Genomic DNA, 23,391 nt, shown 5'->3' with positions numbered 1-23,391 from the left:
AATTTAATATAAAAATTAAATTTTCTATAAGGCCCCAGGACCTCGTTACCTTCTGGGCGGCCCTGATGATACTAAAAAAAATCACTTTTCTTAATTTCCCCCTCCTGCAAACACTTCCTAGAACGTTTTAAATTATAGAATAATTAACCGCTCTCTCTCACTGTTTACTTGCAAAAATTTAGGTCGTTACACATCTTTTAATTCGTATAAAATTGGGTCATTTTAATAAACATTCTACGAATCACGTCATTCTAATAAATTTTATATTAACTTTAACCGCGACCACGTGAACTTTAAGAAAGGGGGGAGGAGAACTAAAGCGGCACTTTGCCAAAACTAGAGTCGCCATCTTCTGTCGTGTTAGGCAATTTTACGAGAAAGATTATTATTACTTTGTAAATAATTTTAGATAATTATTTATTATTTAAAGCACCCGGATACGGCAGGAAAGGCCCTACAATTAATGGCGTGAAAGGGAGATACCATATCGGTGACGTGATCGAATTAAATTGCACTTCAATAATGCATCCCAAACCGCAGTTGCAATGGATCATAAACAATAAAGTGGTGAGTCTTGACCAAATTAATGATGATTCATTTATAATTATAATGTAAATCGAAAGTTTTTGTTAAAATTTAGGCATCCCCAGAACACGTTATAATATACAAAGTGGAGGAATCGAACAAGTCGTTGTTAGGTCTACGGTTCCAAATTTTTCAGCACCATTTTGTGGAGGACCAATTACGTATCAATTGTACTGCTAAATTATCTGTAGTTAAAACTTCGAAAACAGAGCAAAATATATCAGGAAGCAGTCAGTATACGTCGGGTTTGCAAATGTCTGACAGCAGAGGAGGTAAGATAATTCCTTCACATCCCTCCTATGTTTCGGAGTTAAATTTTCTTAAAACTTGTATTCTTTTTTAAAAATTTTAAAGAAATTTTATAATTATTTGAATATAAAATCGAAATTTTTTATCGAATTTTAGCCAATTGCGTTTAAGAATTTAAAATTTAAATTGAATTTTTAGAAATAATTTCACATTGGTTAATCAATTTCAAATAACGGCTTTAATATCCAATCGGCTTTGATCATTTAAATTTTTAAATCTTAAAATAATGAAATAGGAGCTAAACTTTGATTCTTATTGGTTAAAAATATTTTATATTTAAATTATATTTTAAAAAATTAACTTTTAAAAGAGCGGAATGAATACAACCACTGAATACAAGTCGCGGATTCGCGCCTGACAAACGGGAACTTTTCTGAATTTTTTCACTTATCTAACACCTAAACAAGGACCAGTTTCTCATTTTTTTTATGAAAAACTGTCTCCTGTTTAGGTGTTTTAGGACACTTGAAGAAAGTCCCTCCTTGTCAGATTGCCCATGTGTTGAGTCGCCTTCCCAACACTCCTCTATTTTCTTGGAAGGAAAATAGAGATAATTAGATTTAACATACAGTATTGATGAAGCCAAAGTACATTATTATTTTCTTATTTATTTACTGCTTTACAATTTTTAATTTCAAAATTACAAGACTGTGGGGTGTAAGGTTGTATCCTATTCGATATCATTAAGTGAAGTGAATCAGAAGTGTTTACTTAAACTATTTATTTTTACTTATAAATAAACTGTTTACATTCTTGTATTTATTTATTTTGCAATTGTGAAAAATTGTAAAAAAGTTACGTAATCATTTTATGTAATAGAATCTCTACGTTTACATTCATTTGTGTTATTCAACAGTAACAATGAGAATATTCAAAAATCAATATTTTCTTCAAGAACCTCACTTGTCATACAATTATTGTTGTTATTATTGTAAAATTATCTGAGGGAGAAGATTAAACAATAATTTCTGCTTTAGAACAATATTTCATTTTATAAATAAATAAAACGATTTTATTTTTTCGGCTATTTCCAATAAGAAGGACTTTTTCAGACTCATAATGGGTTCGGCCAGGTCCACAAGGCCCACAACCATGCCAGGTCGAGAGAGACAGGCCCGACCTATCTGGGAAAGTTCATCCCCAAATATTCCTGGGATTTTGTCCTCTTGGATTCGATCCCGGACTCCCCAGAGAGGTAAATTTACACTAAAACTGGTAAATAAAAATAATTACAAGTTAATATAATTGGATAAGCAAACCAATTATGTAGTTAGTTTCAAATGAAACGGACTATGTCATTGGTTTGCTTATCTAGCTGCACTAAAGTCGCTTTACAAGGTAACGTGCCCATTGTTTTAAAGCAATAAAGTTATAAAATTTTAGTTTTGGCGCTTTAAATCATTATTTTTACATTCAGATTTGAAATGTTAATGCCCTTAATTGTATGTTTGGAGTATTGTTAGAGGGATAAGGTAAAGATTAAATATAGCTACCTGAAAATGAAGTCATTCTTAGTAGCATTCGTATTCCATTCTTCCTCCAGGCAACCTGTTTGCTACATAAGAAAATGAAAAGATTTAAAGTGGAAATATTTTCAGAAAAACGGAATCTACTCTATAAACACAATTCTTAATTTTTTAAAAAATAAATAATAAAACCAAACAAGATATTACAATCTCGTATGAGATTCCGCATACGTTGAACTCCCGTCCCTCAATATCCGCCTAATTGTGGGCCTATCTAAACCCACGAAAGGAATGGAAAGGTCTTTCTTAGTATCCATGGGGTAGAAAGAACAAACAAAGCTCATACAAAGTAACGCAACCAGGAGAGGAAACCAGGAGACCTTTAAGTAAATTAATGAAGAGAAAGGTTTGAATATGACAAATACAGTATTGTATTACATAACATTAATGGGTGGATGTACGTTTGAACGTTCTAATTCAGGCCCTCAGTTTTAGTTACTCTACAGCTTATGTATACATTAGTAACTATTCTTGCAAAGAATACAGTGAAGAAAATTACAGTATAGAATTATATAATTATTAATACATTATATTTTTTTTCTTTCAGTATACAATAATGGAACAAGAAGTCAACATATCCTGACATTAATTTTAATGTTATTGCGACTTTTGAGATTATAGTAAAAATGAACATTTTTGAAAGAAGAAAATAAGAATAAAAAAAAGAAAACAGAAGAAAAATTTAAAATAAAAAATAAAGTGATCGACTTATAGTAAAAACAAGAAATTGACTTAACGTAGTTGTGATCATAAGACGTCTTCACGTGAGAAATTTGCTCACTATCATCATTATTAAATGTTTATCATCTCTATGCAGATCGGAATTTTCTGTTATAATCATTTTCAAGTCAAGGTGTTCATCTCGTGTTAATTTCAATGTGAGAAGACGAGGGACCGGCATCATTATTTACAATTTTATCATCTATTTTATAATATATAACAAAAAAAAATCAACCACCAAAATATAAAAAAAAAAAAATCTTTGATGTTCGACGTATTGGCAGTGTGTGATGGAAAATATGGAGAAGTATCATCCGTGTACATTTATAATAATAATCACGAACTTTGTACAGAATTTTGTTTTGTGATTGTACACAGACAATCTTCTATGTAATATAAAATCATTCATTTGTATTTAGTTTGATTTCTTCCCTCCCCCACTTAAACACACAAATTGTATTTAAACTGCGAATAACATAGCACCGAAATGAGCTCACTTTATATTAAAGAGAAAAAAAAATTCTGGATAATCGAGTGAATTGTATATTTTGTAATTTAAAAAAAAAAAAGAAAAGAAAAGAAAAAATAATAGTAAAATCTAGTGTTTTATTTTGCATTGTGTTACCAACAACGTGAGTATATGTATATTCACTTAAGATTGATAGGTTGTCATATCCGTCTATTCTAGTAAATACCGAGTCTAGACTTAAAAATCATAGTTTCCTGATAAGTCTACTCTACCATTTATTATAAAATAAAATTGGAAAAAAATAGTTGTGTAAGACATAAAGGGGAAAAGCTGTACAACAGACCTTAACGAATGGTCAGGGCTGCAATGTTCCATCTTGAAAACACTTGTGACACACACACTCCTGTTGTTCGATTACAAAGAAATAGGTTTTTATGACACAACTATCAATAATCCTTTTCAACCATTTCAGACAATTTATCTTCTCGTATTGAACAATGCAATCGTGATATATATTCAGTACAACTTTCTATATCGATCGAGTCGGTGTAAAGCCACGTTTTTTTTTACCACTTACTTTTATCCCCTTTAATGTTTTAATTATCGAAAACTTAATTTGAAAATAATGCAAACAAGCTTAAATATGTTATCAATAGATGGCGCCACTTACGATTTCATTATTTTACACGAAAATAATTGTTCATTTCTTTACAGGAAGTGTCAATTTAACGTCATCGTCACATTTTCCCGTAAGAATCGCGTCAAATTGACGTAATATCGCATATACCATTCGAACAAAACGAATTTTAATTCGGGGAAATTAATCTTATTTACTTGTTTCACGGCTTGTTTATTAAATTAAGACTCCGAGAAAGTAATTATAATTTTAATATTTTAAGTAAATGACAAATAACTGTACACTATTAAACTTTTTTTTTAATTTTTTGTATAGGATCAACAAAAACTACATTAGCTGTACATAATGGAAAGTTTGGAAAAACAGTTAATAATATTTACAGCCACCTCTATGTAGAACAGCTTTATACATAGCAAAGAGAAAAGTTTTGTACTGAGCAATTTCTTCTTTATCATTCAAAAAACTGCTCTCGTTTTTCTTTTGAGCTATTCTTTGTGTACTTTTCGTATATTTCATTCTTCTGCATACAATCAAAAATTATATATATANATTTTAAACTTCTGAAATTTTTATTTAAATTAAACTTTATTCAATGAAGAAAATAAAATTGTATGAAATGAATTAAATTGGATTAAGTTTAATTTTAGTAAATTTTTATAATTTTTATTTACATTTAAACAAAAATGAACATGCATGTTATTTATTTATTTTTTGAAGTAAATAAGTTCAAGCAATCATCATTAAATCAAAATGGAAATAATTATAAAAGCAATATCAATTGTTTTGATTGTATAATAAAATAAAATGTCAAAACCATTTTAAAGATAAAAATTGAAAAAAAAAAATTTATAAGATTCTTAAACCATTTTTTGCAAGTTATAATTCATCTTAACTTACAACTTGAAGCTTTTTAGTACTGATGGTTGAAATAAATTATTCAATTTAAAATTATTATTTAGGACAATAAAATAAAATAATATTCATTTTCTCAATGTGAATCTTTGAAATCATTTAAACAACAATTTATTAAATTGTTTTTAATATTAAGAAAATGATAATAAAAATATTTTTGTAAATTTCATGAAGTTATGTAATATTATGTAATGTTTTCGGTATTTTCAAAGTTAATAAATGTAATTTTTTTTTATGTATGAATATTTTATTCCCTCATATTGCATTTCTCAAAATTTTAAAAAATTGCCAATTAATAAAGAAAAAACAATTGTAAAATTTACAGGTTTAAATATCAGGTGATATACTAACATTGTGTAAATATTAGATAATAATTTCCATTTAGCAACAGATAAAGACATAATTTGATACTAAAATTAGACAAATAATTAAATGATTGATAAATAATCCAGTATAATTTCAACAAAATGATTATTAATACCAATTTTGTTTTTTTTTTATTTAAATAAAACATTATATAAAACACTTTTTATATGCCAATTAATTCTAATTTCTGGACTAAAATGCAGATAAACTTGTATGTTTTATTAATATTTTTATGTTATTTAACAGAAATTTATTTTAAAAAATTACATAATACATATATTACTAGATAATTTTTAAACACTATTTAGTAATATAATGTTTTTATATTGTGCTACAAAATAAAAAGGATAAATTTGAGATTAAAAAATATGTATATAAGATAAAAATAATAAGGAAAATTATTGAATTATCTACATGGTTCCTAATTCAATAATTTTCCTTATTATTTTTATCTACATGGTTCCTAAATCAATTATTAAATCTATAACTACTGTACTTTATATTTAGTTATATAAAATAGAAAACTACATATACTTTAACTACCTGAAGTGCTAAGTGTGTTTGCTGAGGTGAAATTTTAATTTTATGTCCTTTTCTGCTTCTGTTTGAAGAATGAATTTCTTTGCGACCCCTGGTACTACTTGAATACCATCCTCGGGAGAAAAAGGATTTCCACCCTGATGGTGATTTCTTTAATTTGTTAGTTCCTTGTTTACTAAATTAACAAAAAAAATAAAAAATAAAAAAAAAAGGAAAACATTAAAATTTTATACAAGGATAAAAGTATTTATATTAAATATTAAGCTAAGCTTACTTGATAGGTAAATCAATAACAGTATGATACTTCTCGGGAAGATTTTGAGGTCCGCCACCAACGTCAATATATTTCTGTTGCATGGGAAGAAGATTTGCAGAAAGAGCTCTTGACCTTGCTTCTTCTAAAGATAATAATTTTGTTGGAGTAGAAATAGCTAAAGATTTTGGTCGTATTCTTTTTGGACTTCCTAAAATTTAAATAAATTATTATTAAATCATCATTAGAACTTTGATAAGTTTACAAGCAAACTAATGATAAAAAACATAATATGCACCATCTTCTAAACAAGGACTCGGGAAAGCTGGTATTCTGTCACTAAAGATTAAATCAACATATCTAATCAAATATTCAGTTAAAATTGCTTGTACACCTACGACATGTAATGCTCCAACGCCACCACCCTCTACGTCTCTAGACCTATAAAGAAATTTCATATTAAAATTNTATATATATATATATTTATACATATAAAAGTTTAAAAAAAATCATTGATCACAGGTGTTTAAACTGCAGAAAAAGTTCCACTATACACAGCGCACACTCACAAATGAAATGGAATGGAATAAATTATAATATACTTCGGATTATCCGACAATGATGACATAAATTAATTTCTCATCTTCAGGAACTAGTGGAAAATAGCTGCATAGTAATAATGAGCTATATGGAATGAGATGAAGTGAATTCACAATACAAATCACTGAAAAATCCTAACATATAATTTAAATATCACAAAAAAATTATCAATATAGAATAGTACCATATACAAATATTAATCTGAAAAACTTTTAAATATGCTTGTATACATATATATATCTTTATATAATAATTTTTTTTTCCTCTTAAATTATTTATATGAAATAATTTACTTTCAATAAAAACAAAATTATGATCAAAATTATTTTCTGACAATGATTAAAAAAATTGAATGATCACAATTAAAATATCTTTATAATGAATTATTCTTTTTGTGTGTGTGTAATTAATTTAATGGCAGATGAACTGGCATCTGTTGTCCTTGCACTCGAATCGAGTTAATCCTATTACGCTTTGCTGTACTTTTTTTTTTTGGTGAATGCTGTTAAAGTACTGGATATTTTCATAGTTGCAAAGTAATCTAGGCTTTGATAATTCTAGTTTCTTCGAAGTTAGCAATTATTTGTCCTTTAGCTAAAATTTCTTTGTGGAAATATTTAAAAATGGGAGATTAACTCGAACCGAGCGAAATGAGTATTTTAATATTGAAATAGTGGATTTGGATCTTTATAAAATATCCTTTTGGTTAGATGCTTAAGTGTTAACTATTTCTTACATCACAATAGTTTAGTAACACATAACAGTCAGGTGTATGTGATACTTAATTTTTTTTAACTTCTGTCCAATATATTCTTTTTATATATAATCTTTTTTTCTTATACAGGAAGAACAAACATTCTGACTAGGATAAATTACTGTATCATCACACAATACATTATTTTTTGGATTTTGGCACATCCAAATTACTATTTTCACATTTGATATTCGTAGTAATCTCAGATTCTTGCACCAAAGAATTTATCACAGAAGAGCATTTAGGTGTCCTTGAGGAAACTGTTGAATTTTCTTGATGTAAAGAGGAAACAGGGAACTTACTTGCTGTACCCGATGTTAATGATGAATTTAGACTCTTTTTACCGTAAACATTTGAAGGTAAATTAGTGTTAACTGGTACCTTCTGTTCGGCATACGTATGTCTGTTATTGCTTAATAATTCATTAGGTTCTGAATTTTCTTGCAATCCTTCCAAAATATTCGAATGTAATGATCTTAATTGGTCTTTTTTCTCAATGCATCTTTCTTCTCTGTTTTCAAATTTCGTACATTGGAAAGATTCTTTTCCAGATGTATGCGAATGGTGATCTTGATATGAACATTGACTGATATTGGTAGAAACTTGCAAACCATCAGATTTCTTTAACAAAGAATTACCTGTTTCATTACTAATATTTACATGACTTAAAAATGCATTTCGATTTGGTATGTCGGGAGATTCACAAATCAGTGATTTTGTAGTTTTTGATTTTTCAAAATTTAGGCTTTGAGGTCGTATTGCAATCGGAGATTTCAATGTCGTTTTACTACATATGACTTTAATGGGGGTCACTTGAGATTCTTGTGAGCAACATCTAGATAAAAGTTTACCTGTTTTCGAAGATAGAACTGAAGGCACACTTGTGGAAGAACTTGATCGTTGAACTGTAGATGATGGCTGGAATGAAAAATCAGGCAAAGAATGGTATACTTCTTGACGTTCAGATTCAGAACGAATTCTCATTCCAGAACTTTCGTTGTGTGGTTTTATGAGTGAGATCTGTAATGAAGTTGTCCCCATTTTACAGTCATTACAAATGTCCAATTGGGGTTTGGAAATTTCGGATAATTCACGTTTCACTTGCTGATGACTAGTATTACTATTATCTTTAGTAGATTTAGGTTCAAATTTTGATAACAATTCCTTAACACTAGACTTCCTTTCAAAATAAATGCATTTTGGTTCTGAAGACCGTTTTTGCTCTAAATAAATCTGTTCCGTTCTGAAACGAGATAAAATATCTTGCGGATCCGAACCACGTTTCCGATCTTTCTCAGAAGATGGAGCTGCGTGTCTTCCCGTAGAACGCCATACATCTGAACCATCATATATTCTATTTTCAGCTAATTTACTACAGGGAATTTCTTCAGAACTATGATGCCTCAATTTAGAATGTGGCCTATTATTAATAGAGGATTCTCCCGGTGATACTAATATTTGTTTTTTCAAATAATTTTTCTGACGTTCTGCCTGTATTTGTTCCATTTCTAATCTCATTTTGCGATCTCTGACAATTGTTCTCCCAATCTCAGATTCAAATTTTCTACGTGATTCTTCAACTGGAGAAACTGGAGAAAGTTTTTCTAATCCAAATTGCTTTCTTAGCGAAAATGGTGATTTATTTGCATCAATTGAAGAAAATACTCCATCTGAGAGAATAGAAGACACACGAAAAGAATTTTCTGAAGACAAGATCCTTTCATACGCTTTATGATTTACGTTATCTTTCATTTCAAAATGTACAGAATGCTTTTCTTGTGGAACATCAACAAACAAACTACTTTCAACAGACTTTTCTTTTGGTAAAATATCAGTTTTAACATCTGATGAAGAGATTTGAAAATTATCATGTTTTAATTCTGAATCTATCAAATTTACTTTTGCATTTTCAGAACTATCATTAATATCAGCTTTGTCAAAATTTGTTATATCAATTTTTCCATCAATCTGATCCTTAAAATCTATCAGATCATCATCTGGTGTTAACAGATTACTGATCACTTGATCAGTGACAGCAGAGTCCCTACTTTCAGAGGATTTTGTCATTGTTACCTTTTCTGTTTCATTTTCTGAAGTTTTATCATTTTCTTCATCTATAGTTTCTATTAACAATCTTTCACTTTCTTCAATATCATCCTTTTGATCAGCAGAACTAAAAGTAATCAATTCCATATTTTGTGTCTCTTCGCAAACTTTCATATCAGATTTTTCGACATCATTTGTTTCCTCATTGCTACTATCTTCATAAATATTATCTGATATTTTATCAGTTTCTGAACTGTTATTAGTCCTATCAAAGCTTTCGTCAGTAGAAATTTCAACAGTGCTTGGCATATCCGAAATATTGCCCATTGTGGGTGATTCTGGTGTATTTAACATGTTATCAGTTGCAGTAACTTGTAAATTACTGCTATTTTGTGCTGCACTTCCTGAATACGTGCTGTATTTAACTGAGTCGTATGACTGTAATTGTGATAAACTGAGGGTATCAGATATTGTTGCTTCCATTGACATATTCAACAATAATTCTTGTGTATCACTTAAATCTAATGAACATCTTGATGAATTTTCTTTTCCATTTTCTGAATGTTCATCATTATTCAAATGAATATCTTGATCAATCAACTCTCCATTTTCATGGAAATTTACATCATCTTTAACTTTATTATTTTCATTATCTTCTTCAGAAGAATCTTGTATAGCATGTATTTCAACAACAATAGTTTCTTCATACTGATCTCCTGAACTTTTTGATGCTTCTGTGTTGGATTCACGACAATAATGCGATGAATGATTTATACGTAATGGCGAGTGATATGGCTGAATATCTTCTGGGCTGCGGTATGCAACTACTCCATCTCCCACATGTTTTAGCAATGTCTGAGTAACTGAGACTGTCGAAGTTGCCTGTGAAGTTTGACTAACCAGGTATTCAGGTTTCATTCTTTCATTTTCAGATTTATCTTCTTTATCTTTTTCGCTCTCTAATTCTTCATCTGCAAGCTCCGAATCTTTCATTTCTGTTTCAATTTTTAAACTTTTTCTTGACTCAGATTCAATAATTTTACCATCAATTTGCTTCTGAATTTCTTTTAAACTGTTAATCTGTTTTTCTACTTCAAGATCAAGCATAGTATCATCGGTTGTTTTCTCAATAATATCAGTTTCAGTTTTGGAAATATCATCAGTAATAACTTTAAAATTTTCTAAATCTATGTTTATATTCTCATCATCTTTTTCATTTATTAATTTTTTATATTTTATTTTAGTAGATTCTGTATCACTAACACTATTTACATGAAATATAGAACTTTCTTCTTCCATTTCTTCTTCTTCTAATGGAATTCCTAAACCAGATTCAAAGTACGAATCATGAGACATGGAACGAATGTGTTTCAGATGACTAGGTGATTTAAAAGGAGAAAATTGTCCATTTTCACTCATAGTTGCTTCATCATTTGACAATTGATGAGGAGAAAACATTTTGTTCCCATCTAGAGAAAGAAAGAAAAGAAATAAATAAAAATTTATTAATGATTAACAAATAAATGGTTAGAATTTGTGTTTAAGAGAAATTTCATACAAACTATCATTAGATGAAGATTGTCTAAAACAATCTACATTTAAAAATAAAAGAGAAAAGAAAAATTTAATATTGATATTCATTCTTACCACTTGGACTAAAAGAATTTAATATTTCAGAATTACATGATGACATTCCACCTCCTAAAGACATCAGAGATTCAGCACTTTTCACAGTTCTTAATTTTGTTATATGAGAAATATCTGATTCTGTTACAGCTTTGTCCTAAAAAGGAAAATAAAAAATAAAATCAAATATTTAAAAGAAGCCTATTTATGTTTTAATTCTGTATTATATATTATTACATTACATATGCAGCAGATTCAATAAGTAAAATTAGAAGCACTGTTTAAAAAAAATAATGTAGTGTACAAGGTTAAGACTAATAATGTTGAAAGAGTATACAGCCTTTTACCAGGGCTTCTTAAACTTTTTTAATCACGACCCCATTTATGATTATTTTATATTTTTGGGTTGTGAAAAAAATCACAAAGATATATACAAATTTGCAAAAACAATAATGGTGTACTACCACGGTTCACTCTTGTATTACAATGGAACAGAGACAACTGAATACACTGAAAAGAGACAACACTACATTAGTTCACACTACAATCAGTGTAGCTGAATCATTGTCTCACTGCACCAGAAGTGACACAAAGTGCAACTCATGAAACCTATGACACAAAGCATGCCATTTTCAAACTCTCACAAATTATTTTCAATATTTTGCATTAAATTCTCGCAACCCCAAGATTTCGCTAAGCGACCCAAATGGGGTCGCAACCCATAGTTTAAGAAGCCCTGCCTTATACCAATAGCCATCCCAGACAGGTAGCATTTCTATTCACTAAGTGATTTACAAAAGGGCATAATTCACATCAAACTGAACCACAATTGAACAGCAAGCTGTTATTTGACTTTTGACAGCCAAACTCTTGCTTAGTGAGATCCATGCAGGTTGTATGCACAATAAAGTCATGCATATTGCTGCAAAAATCTTTCAAGTGGTTTCTAAAGCTCAAGGCAGGCCAAACAAACAATGACCCTCAGACTTTTAAACCCAAGCTTTTTGTAGTTACACACAAAACTTTTCATATTGTGAATACATCCTGCGATAGATCTCATCAGGACTACTGTCTTTGGCAGTCAAAAATCAAACAACAGCTCAATGTTCAATTCCAGTGCAGTTTGATATGAACAATACTATTTTGTAAATTGTGTAATAAATGTAAATGCCACTTGGCAGGGATGACTACTGGTACATGGCTGCATTACTATATACTCTTTCAATATTGTAAGTCTTAAAAAAAAATTGACTATAGTTAAATACTGACAATAATTTTACTCTTTAGCTACAATATTTTCAAAAATACTTAAACAATATGTAAAAGAATGTTTTATTACTTATAAAATTATTTATAAATTAATAATTTACTAAATAATTTTCATCAACATTTCCAAGTGAAACAAAAATATCAGAATATTTTTTTGTAATTTTTAATTTGTATAGCTAATTGAAAAAAAATCTTTTAAATGAAGAAAATATGTTTGATTTTTAATTTATCAAACATTTTTACTATAATAATTCAAATATTTCTAATCTACAAACTGTAATTTCAGAAATAATAATAAATAAATGTGTATATTGCAGCCATATAAAGTATTTAATACCTTAAAATCAAAGTATAATTATCTTTTAAATTATTATTTTCATTTAAATAATTAATTTGTAATTTTTCAACAGAGAATTAGAAGTTATACATCAAATAAATTTTAATGACTGTAGTTTTATATTATTTTAATGCAATAATATGCTTTATATGTATCTGAGAGCAATTAAATTTTTGTCAACGGACACAAAGATAAAAGAAATAATAAATCAAATTATTAACAATATCAATCAAATTAAATAGTAGATGAATTAAGTAATATTTAAAAGGATTTTTTCTTATATTTAAGAATAATTTTTCTTGTATGTAAAATAAAAAAATCTTATCCAATGCTTAAATTAACATAGTATTGTTGATTTAAGTTTATAAAAATATTCTTTTGAGTTTAATATTTTTCTTTTATAGTAACTTGTAAATATTAATTACAGTTAGTATATATATATGGACATGTGTGTCCCTATATTTCACTTTTCTGTAAAAACTACACATCGCACATGAATGCTGTTTGTATGTGGTGGTAGCCCCAAGTCTCCATTCGTGCACTATGGGGGTTGCGTCTCGATAGCTATAAGGGTGCGGGAGATATGGGGCTGAAAGTGGTTGAAAGTGGTTTTCTATTTCGAATGTTATGTTCGAATTTAATTCGAACAATATTCGAATTTGAATTTGAACATAAAATTCGAATATTGGTTCGATTATAGAACGATTGTAAACGTTCCAGAAACGTTGAAAAGAGTTCGTTTGACTGGATGTGAACAGGAGACGTTCAGAAATAGAATCGGGACCAGGTCTCTAATTAGTCTGGAAACGGGGGACCTAATTCTTGCATTCTGTGAAAACAGGTAAGATTGGCTATAATATAATTATCTTAATCTTCACTATTGTTACTTTTTGCCCACAAATAAAAACCCAGCGAAGCGGGTCCTTGCAGCTAGATTCTAGATTACTTAGAAAAAACAGTCTTTTATATATAAAAACAACTATATTACATACAAATGTACGAACAAATAAAAACCCAGTGAAGCGGGTCCTTGCAGCTAGAGTAAAATAAAAATACTAGTATCTAATTAAATAATTTAATAAGTTTAGTATTTACACAGTTTAAAATTATTTTAAACTTCTGAAATTTTTATTTAAATTAAACTTTATTCAATGAAGAAAATAAAATTGTATGAAATGAATTAAATTGGATTAAGTTTAATTTTAGTAAATTTTTATAATTTTTATTTACATTTAAACAAAAATGAACATGCATGTTATTTATTTATTTTTTGAAGTAAATAAGTTCAAGCAATCATCATTAAATCAAAATGGAAATAATTATAAAAGCAATATCAATTGTTTTGATTGTATAATAAAATAAAATGTCAAAACCATTTTAAAGATAAAAATTGAAAAAAAAAAATTTATAAGATTCTTAAACCATTTTTTGCAAGTTATAATTCATCTTAACTTACAACTTGAAGCTTTTTAGTACTGATGGTTGAAATAAATTATTCAATTTAAAATTATTATTTAGGACAATAAAATAAAATAATATTCATTTTCTCAATGTGAATCTTTGAAATCATTTAAACAACAATTTATTAAATTGTTTTTAATATTAAGAAAATGATAATAAAAATATTTTTGTAAATTTCATGAAGTTATGTAATATTATGTAATGTTTTCGGTATTTTCAAAGTTAATAAATGTAATTTTTTTTTATGTATGAATATTTTATTCCCTCATATTGCATTTCTCAAAATTTTAAAAAATTGCCAATTAATAAAGAAAAAACAATTGTAAAATTTACAGGTTTAAATATCAGGTGATATACTAACATTGTGTAAATATTAGATAATAATTTCCATTTAGCAACAGATAAAGACATAATTTGATACTAAAATTAGACAAATAATTAAATGATTGATAAATAATCCAGTATAATTTCAACAAAATGATTATTAATACCAATTTTGTTTTTTTTTTATTTAAATAAAACATTATATAAAACACTTTTTATATGCCAATTAATTCTAATTTCTGGACTAAAATGCAGATAAACTTGTATGTTTTATTAATATTTTTATGTTATTTAACAGAAATTTATTTTAAAAAATTACATAATACATATATTACTAGATAATTTTTAAACACTATTTAGTAATATAATGTTTTTATATTGTGCTACAAAATAAAAAGGATAAATTTGAGATTAAAAAATATGTATATAAGATAAAAATAATAAGGAAAATTATTGAATTATCTACATGGCTCCTAATTCAATAATTTTCCTTATTATTTTTATCTACATGGTTCCTAAATCAATTATTAAATCTATAACTACTGTACTTTATATTTAGTTATATAAAATAGAAAACTACATATACTTTAACTACCTGAAGTGCTAAGTGTGTTTGCTGAGGTGAAATTTTAATTTTATGTCCTTTTCTGCTTCTGTTTGAAGAATGAATTTCTTTGCGACCCCTGGTACTACTTGAATACCATCCTCGGGAGAAAAAGGATTTCCACCCTGATGGTGATTTCTTTAATTTGTTAGTTCCTTGTTTACTAAATTAACAAAAAAAATAAAAAATAAAAAAAAAAGGAAAACATTAAAATTTTATACAAGGATAAAAGTATTTATATTAAATATTAAGCTAAGCTTACTTGATAGGTAAATCAATAACAGTATGATACTTCTCGGGAAGATTTTGAGGTCCGCCACCAACGTCAATATATTTCTGTTGCATGGGAAGAAGATTTGCAGAAAGAGCTCTTGACCTTGCTTCTTCTAAAGATAATAATTTTGTTGGAGTAGAAATAGCTAAAGATTTTGGTCGTATTCTTTTTGGACTTCCTAAAATTTAAATAAATTATTATTAAATCATCATTAGAACTTTGATAAGTTTACAAGCAAACTAATGATAAAAAACATAATATGCACCATCTTCTAAACAAGGACTCGGGAAAGCTGGTATTCTGTCACTAAAGATTAAATCAACATATCTAATCAAATATTCAGTTAAAATTGCTTGTACACCTACGACATGTAATGCTCCAACGCCACCACCCTCTACGTCTCTAGACCTATAAAGAAATTTCATATTAAAATTTTAATCAATAAGATTTAAAACTTTTTCAAAAAATTATTTATTAAAGAATGTTTTTTTTTTTTTTGTTTAAAGTAAATTATAAATTAATAGATGATTTATTTAATATTTTTATCATCTTTAATTATTAATTTAAATTGAAAATAAATTACTACTTAAGAATAAGAATTTGTATAATTTTGTCATAAAAACTGATATAAACATACCATTAATGAATGAATTATCTGAAATTTATTTATTTAAAAACTTTACATGCTGAAAGAATGAGATTTTTATTTTAATATTTTTGTTGTTATGATAATTTCAAAAACATTCCTTTTTTGATCACATAAAAAAGTCCAAAAATCCTTGTAAAATAAAACATTTTTTTTTTTTTACTTTATACAATTTCACTACAGAAAAATTTTACTTGAATACATTAATCTAATTTTCCATTATGTATTTAATGAAAGCAATGGAATGTCAGAAGTAAGTTGAAATGAATTTCAGTACAGACATTCTAGTTTTTGTTCCTATCAGAAGAAAGTTGCATTGTAGACATTATAAAAATGTTTTAATGTATATGTTATTTTTTATTTCTGAAAAACATTTTTTTTAAATATATGAAGTGGGAAAAGAGGTGTAAGTGACAAAATAGTTTTCTTTATTAAAAATAAAGAACAGTATTAATTTAAAAATAACATGATAATAAATGTCATTAATATGCAAATAAATATATCTATTTATTTATTTACATTAATAAAATATGATTTTTTTAAATCAATGTTAAATTTTAATCACTGATATATTAAAATTACACTATTTGTCACTTGTACCAATTTTCCACTGAACTCCTCATATGTATTATTTATCACTAAATCCAACTACTACTATTCACCATCAGGCTATATAACACTAATAATTAGATTTTTTATATGACATATATTAAATATTAATTTCACACCTTCCTTAAGTCTTCTAGTTACACACATTTGAATCAAATGGTACACTGTGGAATTTTGGAACATTGTACCATTTGTTCCAAATGATACAATGTTCCAAAATTCCTAGGTTTAAAGTCAGAACACTCAAAGTTTAAAACATTATATACTATTCGATTTGAACATGTAGAACCTAAAGCAGGCCATTAAACTAGGCCAAAAACATTTGTTTTTAATAAAGTATTGCAGGAAGATGTAAGGAAGGTGTGAAATTAATTATCGTAAAGTTCTAATTTTGAATGGCACAATGCTCAAAGTATATTAAATTTACTAACTCTAATTAACCAACTAACCAAATTTTTAGTTAACAGATGAAAAATATAAAATTTAAAAAGTATGTACCCAAAATCTGTACTCACAATCAGAAATATACAATTTAAAACAACGCTTATTAAGATCTTTAAATTTCTACTTAAGAAGATTACAAATCATTGTATCAATTTCAATGAAATAAAATTAAAATATGTATAAACTCCACATCAAGTTTCTTGTATTGGTTTCATACACAGAATTTTATCAAAGTCATTTTTCTTTTTACAGTAGTTTTGATTTCAAAATTCTAATTCCAATTTATATTCTTATACACAATTTTAAAGCAAATATTCTTCTGATTTATAAAACAAATTCCTTGATTGTAAGTATCAATCTTACGCAATAAAATTTGACTTAATCCACATTCAAAATTTGCATTATTAATCCAAACTTACAAAAAAGTATATTATATATTGACTAATAAATTTGTGCATTTCATCATCATTAATTTTACAAACATGTTTAAAATATGTTTGGCAATAAATGCTTTTGTTAAGTATAAATGATGTAATACAAATCTGACTGGATAGAAAAAATTCTTATTCAAAAGTATTAATCTATTTATTTATCAATATTATAAAACTTTTTTTTTTCATCTTTAATTCTTTCCATCCTGTGGACATAATGAGGGGCTTTATAATCATGATCAACATGAGTCTGACCCATAACAGAGGCAGCTGAGGTAATAGAGGGATAAAGTTCAACATATCCAGGACAGACTGTCCACAAAAAATTCCTGATATTGATCACCTGAATTCAATTCTGGGTCTCTCAGAGATACTTTAAATGCTTCAACCTACCAGTCATCATCATATAAAGCTATATATTTTATAATTCTAAGAATATTTTAAGTTGTTTTTGCTTGCCAATAGATGTTTATGTTCAATTTTGTGATCAGTTATGAGTTTAGAAAGTTTGAGTTATTATTTTTGTAAGTTGGATATCATAAAATTTTAAAAAAATGAATTAAACAAGCTCAATCTTAAACAATCTTTCACAAAAAAAAATTGTTATGAATTTCAATTTAAATACACAAATTGAAATTTTATTTTATCTGAATTCACAGGATTTTAAATTTCAGATAAAATAAGTAAAATTGAAAATTTTAACTATAGTTAATTTCAAAATTGATATATTTAAAACTAGGTTTATAATAAGTAAAAATACATATTGCTTCATTAAAAAACTATTTATTTACCTTAAAAGATTAGGAGCCCAGACAATAGCTACATTTTTTGGAGTCATTCCAGTTTTATTTCCATAAGCAGCGACTTTTGCAAGATGCTTCATTAAGAATTCACAAGTTCGATAGTGAGGAGGAGGAAGTTGTTGAATTACATCTCTTAGTTTTAATAATCTAAGATCATCATCAGATTGAACAGCTGCCTATCAAAATAATTACTTCTATTTTAATTTAAAGTAATTCATCAGTAAAATTTTATAACAAAATATTAAGATACTGATAAAAATTGCAATTTATATATTTGTATATATAAACTGACAATGAATACAATAATTACAAATGAACTAATTTTCTTATATCAAGAGTAATCTGAACCTCTTCAGAATTACTTATATTTTATTTTAAAAAAATCATTCAGTCCAAAATAAAGTTACAATAAAAACTAAAGTTTATTAATGATATTCAAAGTATAAAACAGACCACACAGATTTTAAAAATTAATAATTTATTATCAAACGAAAACAATTTGTTCATAATTTAAAACTTAAATAAATAAACTTAATTTATTTAAATTAATTAAATTTATATATAAATTCTTTGTTAATCAAAACTATTAAATTAGATATGCAATTTGGAACTTCTAGTTATTGATATTTGTTAATTAAAATCAAATTACTACTACTAATTGATAAATTGATATATTAAATGATAATTATTAATAACAACTTGAAACAATTATTGTATATAATCATAAATTTTCAAAATAAAATTTTGACAATTTATGTAATTTAGTTTCCAAATTATCATTATGAATTGAAAACATTTGCATTAAGTTATGCTAACTTTTTTATCATGTATATGTACAGATTATTAATAAAACAAAAAATTAGCAGTCTTAAGTTTATTTACTAATTTTTTAAATTTTACATAGATGGTTTTTTTCAACCTTTAATCTAAATATATAAAATTACTTATCCTGACTGACTGACTGATTGATTCATCATTGCTCAGAGCAAACCGCTGAACCTAAAGAGATGAAATTTTGTACACAGTTAGGGTACATCATGAAAACATACACTAAGAAAGGATTTTTCAAAATTCCCCTCAGGTAGAGAGGGAGAGGATTAAGGCTTAACCTGAAGAATGGCTTGTACTGTAATATTTTAGATGTGATTTTTTGTTTTTAACTGTTTGGTTTTCGTTGAGTACTTAGGTGTATTAAATTGATAACATTTCAGACATTGTTATAAATATTTTTATATATTTCAATTTTTTAACCAAATGTTCAAACTGTTTTAAATTTGAATTTGTTATTGCATATTGGTTCGATTATAGAATGATTGTAAATGTTCCAGAAAATTGATCAAATTGAAAATAGTTCATTTAATTCTCAGCAATTCTCATCATTCTCAGTGGTAGGTGTTATATAACAATTACTATGGTTGTTGAAATACTGAATATAAATGGGATTTGCTTGTAAAATCCACACAGGTAAAGTCGCGGGTAACAGCTAGTGACCATAAAACAAAGACAAGTGTAAATAAAAAAATGAATTTATTACCAGTAAGAGGTGGAACACATTAAAGATGTGAAGTCTTCCACCTAGCTTGGAATTTTTTAAACACCCAACGTACAGCCCCAATTTAGCGCTGAGCGACTTCCACCTCTTTCCTGAATTAAAAACATGGCTAGGAGGGCGGAGGTTTGAGACTAATGACGATTTTCAAAACAACATTAAGGCCGATTTCAAGTCACTAGCAGCAATATTCTATGAAAAGGGGGATTTCAAAGCTTGTCCACAGATAGACAAATGCCTCAATCTTCATGGTGATTATGTTGAAAAGTAACCATGTTTGTATCTAACTTTTGGTAATAAATTCATTTTGTTATTTACACTTGTGAACCATCGGAGGTCGAAAAAAAAAAACTGCCCTTGTAGTATTCTTTATTTTATAATTATTATTTAAGAAGTAACAAATTACATACAGCTTAATCAGAGCTACAGTAAAGATATAACAATCTTACTCTTGTTATATTAAATTTTTATACAATTAGAGAATATTAAAAATTATTTAATTTTCATGGAATAATTCTGTCTTTTTTACATAATATATGTAATAGAATAAAATGTAATAAAATGAAGTTATCATTTTATTACATTTTATTCAATTATTTACCATTTAAATTTCATAAATTTAAAAATTAATACATAAAATAAATGTATTCTAATACTTAAAATAAGTGGACATGATTATTTTCTCCTAATTTTTATTTGTAGGCTACTGAAAGAGTGATGTAGCTGCTTCACTGGACATGTTGGATGGATAAATGTTTTAGATAAGCAATTTCCAACTGGTGATATCACCAAATGCATATGCATTTGGTGGTTTAGGGAAATGCAAAAAAAAAATTTAATAACAACTGATATACTAAGAATATTTGAATTCTGCGTTGAGGCCTTTCGGTGACATCACGGCACTCGATGCTTAGTTTTAATCAGTTTCCTTCCTTCAATGCTTTGACTTAAAAAACTTTTTTATATGTAATTGTACAGTGTTGTATAATTGATTAAGATACCACTGCTTGACAAACACACTACATAAAACTTAGGAAAATGAGCTGCCAAAGGGTACATAAGTCAAAAAAGGTTAGAAACTGCTGTACTAGATATATTCACAATTTATAAAATACGAGATAGCCCGCGACACCCCTTAGTGGGCATTCTAGCAGCAGCGGTGTCATTTCGTGGTATAAATAATAAATTCCTATTACAAATAAAAATAATAATATACTGAATTATACTGTTATAAATAAATTATACTGTTAATGTAAATAATAGCTGAAAATCATCACTAGGGACTCCTCTAGTGGGCATTCTAGGCATTTCGATTATAGATTACAGATATACAAACAGTGGGATCAATAGCTTGTATAAGTAAATTTTATTGATCATTTGTTACTTTATACAAACTTTTTAATTTAATTGCACTACTGGGAAATATGTATTTTACAAAATTTTATTCAAGAAATCTTTCAAAACATTCTTCAAATGAAATAAATCATAATTTTAGCTACTGCAGTTTATTCTGAAATAAAATTTTTATGCATTTTTCATAAATTAAACATTAATCTATCAAAATCATAAAAAATAAAATTATTCATTTTAAAAAATATATAAAAATATCACAAATACTTGTATAAAAAAAATTTTAGTCTTCATTTTTGTCTTTGTTGTTAGCACACCAGCAACAGTTTTCATATACGGAGACGATCTTTTATTAGAGACTCCGCCTCTGCAATAAAATGCAAATGGTAAAAGAGTCCTCTGGCAATTTTACCAATATCTACTTTTAATATTTACAATGCATTTAATTTTTATTTACATGTATTATAAATATTGTGATATTGGCAAAATTGCCAGAGGACTCTTACCATTTGCATTTTATTGTAGAGGTTGAGCCTCTAATAAAAGATTGTCTAGATATATAAAAACTGTTTTTTGAACTGTTGTTTGTGTGTTAACAACAAAGACAAAAATCTTTTTGTACATTAGTGATATTTTTATATATTTTTAAAAACGTAAATACCATCGGCCAAATTTTAATTTTTACTTAAAATTACTCTATTTTTGTGTTAAAGAAAATTCAAAATCAATATCAGTAATGTCCAATTAATATGAAATTTAAACAAATAAAAAAAAAAAAAATACTTACAACAAATTTATCATATAATTGGTAAGTTAAAAGAGGATTTGGTAATTCACGAAAATACATTTTTAACAAAGAAGCCATGCAATGAATATCTTGTAAAATTGCTTCATCTGTTAGATCAGGTATTTTGTCCTCGTCGAATGCCAATCTAAAATTTTAACAATTAAACAATAATTATTTTAAAAATTAAGTTAAATGTCAGTATTTATTATTATAGTAAAATTACTGAAAGCTTTTTTTTACTAATTGTTAAAATAATCATCAATCGTCTCAACTTTTTGATTTATTTTAATAAACTTTTCAGCTTGAAAACATTTTTAATGACAGTAAAGATACAATAAATAAAATTATACTTTTTTGTTTCATCAATATTTTTTAGATAATTTTTCTGATGTATTTATAAACAAATCTTCACAATCTCTTGATCAAAGAGCATGCTATGACTTTTTTTTAAAAATAATTTTAATGATTTTAAAATGTCCTGTTTGATCTTATTATGAAAAGTATTAATCTTTTAATCTTTTTTAAAAATTATTAGAAAAATAATAATTATTTCTGTAATCTTATAAAAAAATAATAATTATTTTTATAATAAGATTATAAAAATTAAGCCAAAATGAATACTTAAAAAAATCATAATATTACATAATCATTAAGAATATCAATTTTTAGTATATTTTCAAAATACAGTAATAATTACAGCAAATAAAAAGTTAAATTATTTATAAATGTAAAGTATTATGATTAGAGTAAATAAGTGCAGTTTAATAATAAACTATGTCAATTGTTAGAATTTTTGTAACAAAATTATTTAAGTATTCATTTCAAAAAAATTTTATGTTTAGATTAAATTAATCTTCTTATAAAAATTTATAATGTATCAAATACATTTTACATTAAAATTAAATAAAATAAACTGAAAATTATACAATTAAAACCTTTAACAATTAATCTTCCATCTCTAATTTTTAAGAAATCATAATTAGTAACATTAATTTTTGACTATTTAATTATTTTCATATTTAAAAATAACAATTTACTTTAATATTTAATTATTCAAATAAATTTTGTCTTTCTTGATCTTATTAAAATTAATTCAAAATTAAAATTATTAATCTACTTAAAAAGTATATTAACAATTTTACTTTTGAAATGACTTTTAA

General features: G+C 26.5%; 3 protein-coding genes across 4 annotated transcripts in view; 1 reads left to right on the top strand and 2 right to left on the bottom strand.

The window, feature by feature from the left end:
- Positions 1 to 3,632, top strand: part of LOC111618898 — a 60,735-nt gene extending 57,103 nt beyond the window's left edge. Inside the window, exons 4-6 of the mRNA XM_023360523.1 lie at positions 410 to 567; positions 641 to 857; positions 2,968 to 3,632. Of these exons, the coding sequence (XP_023216291.1) occupies positions 410 to 567; positions 641 to 857; positions 2,968 to 3,041 (449 nt within the window). The 3' untranslated portion in view covers positions 3,042 to 3,632. The remainder of the gene's footprint in view (positions 1 to 409; positions 568 to 640; positions 858 to 2,967) is intronic.
- Positions 3,633 to 6,021: 2,389 nt separating this feature from the next.
- Positions 6,022 to 6,775, bottom strand: LOC111618896 (rho GTPase-activating protein 32-like). Its single transcript, XM_023360522.1, has 3 exons — positions 6,616 to 6,775; positions 6,339 to 6,528; positions 6,022 to 6,239 (listed from the first exon to the last, which is right to left on the bottom strand). The coding sequence occupies exons 1-3, from the start codon at positions 6,773 to 6,775 to the stop codon at positions 6,032 to 6,034; spliced, it is 558 nt and encodes a 185-aa protein (XP_023216290.1). The 3' UTR covers positions 6,022 to 6,031.
- Positions 6,776 to 7,320: 545 nt separating this feature from the next.
- Positions 7,321 to 23,391, bottom strand: part of LOC111618925 — an 84,218-nt gene continuing 68,147 nt past the window's right edge. For both annotated transcript variants that reach the window (XM_023360556.1, XM_023360555.1), the window contains 7 exons: positions 22,232 to 22,376; positions 18,534 to 18,721; positions 15,878 to 16,020; positions 15,601 to 15,790; positions 15,330 to 15,501; positions 11,365 to 11,500; positions 7,321 to 11,186 (listed from right to left, as the gene is read on the bottom strand). In XM_023360556.1, the coding sequence (XP_023216324.1) occupies positions 7,813 to 11,186; positions 11,365 to 11,500; positions 15,330 to 15,501; positions 15,601 to 15,790; positions 15,878 to 16,020; positions 18,534 to 18,721; positions 22,232 to 22,376 (4,348 nt within the window). In that variant the 3' untranslated portion in view covers positions 7,321 to 7,812. The remainder of the gene's footprint in view (positions 11,187 to 11,364; positions 11,501 to 15,329; positions 15,502 to 15,600; positions 15,791 to 15,877; positions 16,021 to 18,533; positions 18,722 to 22,231; positions 22,377 to 23,391) is intronic.

The sequence above is a fragment of the Centruroides sculpturatus genome, unplaced genomic scaffold (assembly GCF_000671375.1).
Source record: "Centruroides sculpturatus isolate CEXI.00-Female unplaced genomic scaffold, Cexi_2.0 scaffold58, whole genome shotgun sequence".
In the NCBI taxonomy this organism is placed as follows: Eukaryota; Metazoa; Arthropoda; class Arachnida; order Scorpiones; family Buthidae; genus Centruroides; species Centruroides sculpturatus.
The sequence above is the reverse complement of the archived record's forward strand: the minus strand, read 5'-3'. Positions and strand labels throughout refer to the sequence as shown.

Excerpts from the sequence above, each read along its gene's own strand:
- LOC111618896 (XM_023360522.1), bottom strand. The coding sequence starts at position 6,775 with ATGAAATTTCTTTATAGGTCTAGAGACGTAGAGGGTGGTGGCGTTGGA. Across the intron at positions 6,529-6,615 it reads GAGTCCTTGTTTAGAAGATG|GAAGTCCAAAAAGAATACGA; the intron begins GTGCATATTATG and ends TTTAAATTTTAG. Across the intron at positions 6,240-6,338 it reads GTTATTGATTTACCTATCAA|TAAACAAGGAACTAACAAAT; the intron begins GTAAGCTTAGCT and ends TTGTTAATTTAG.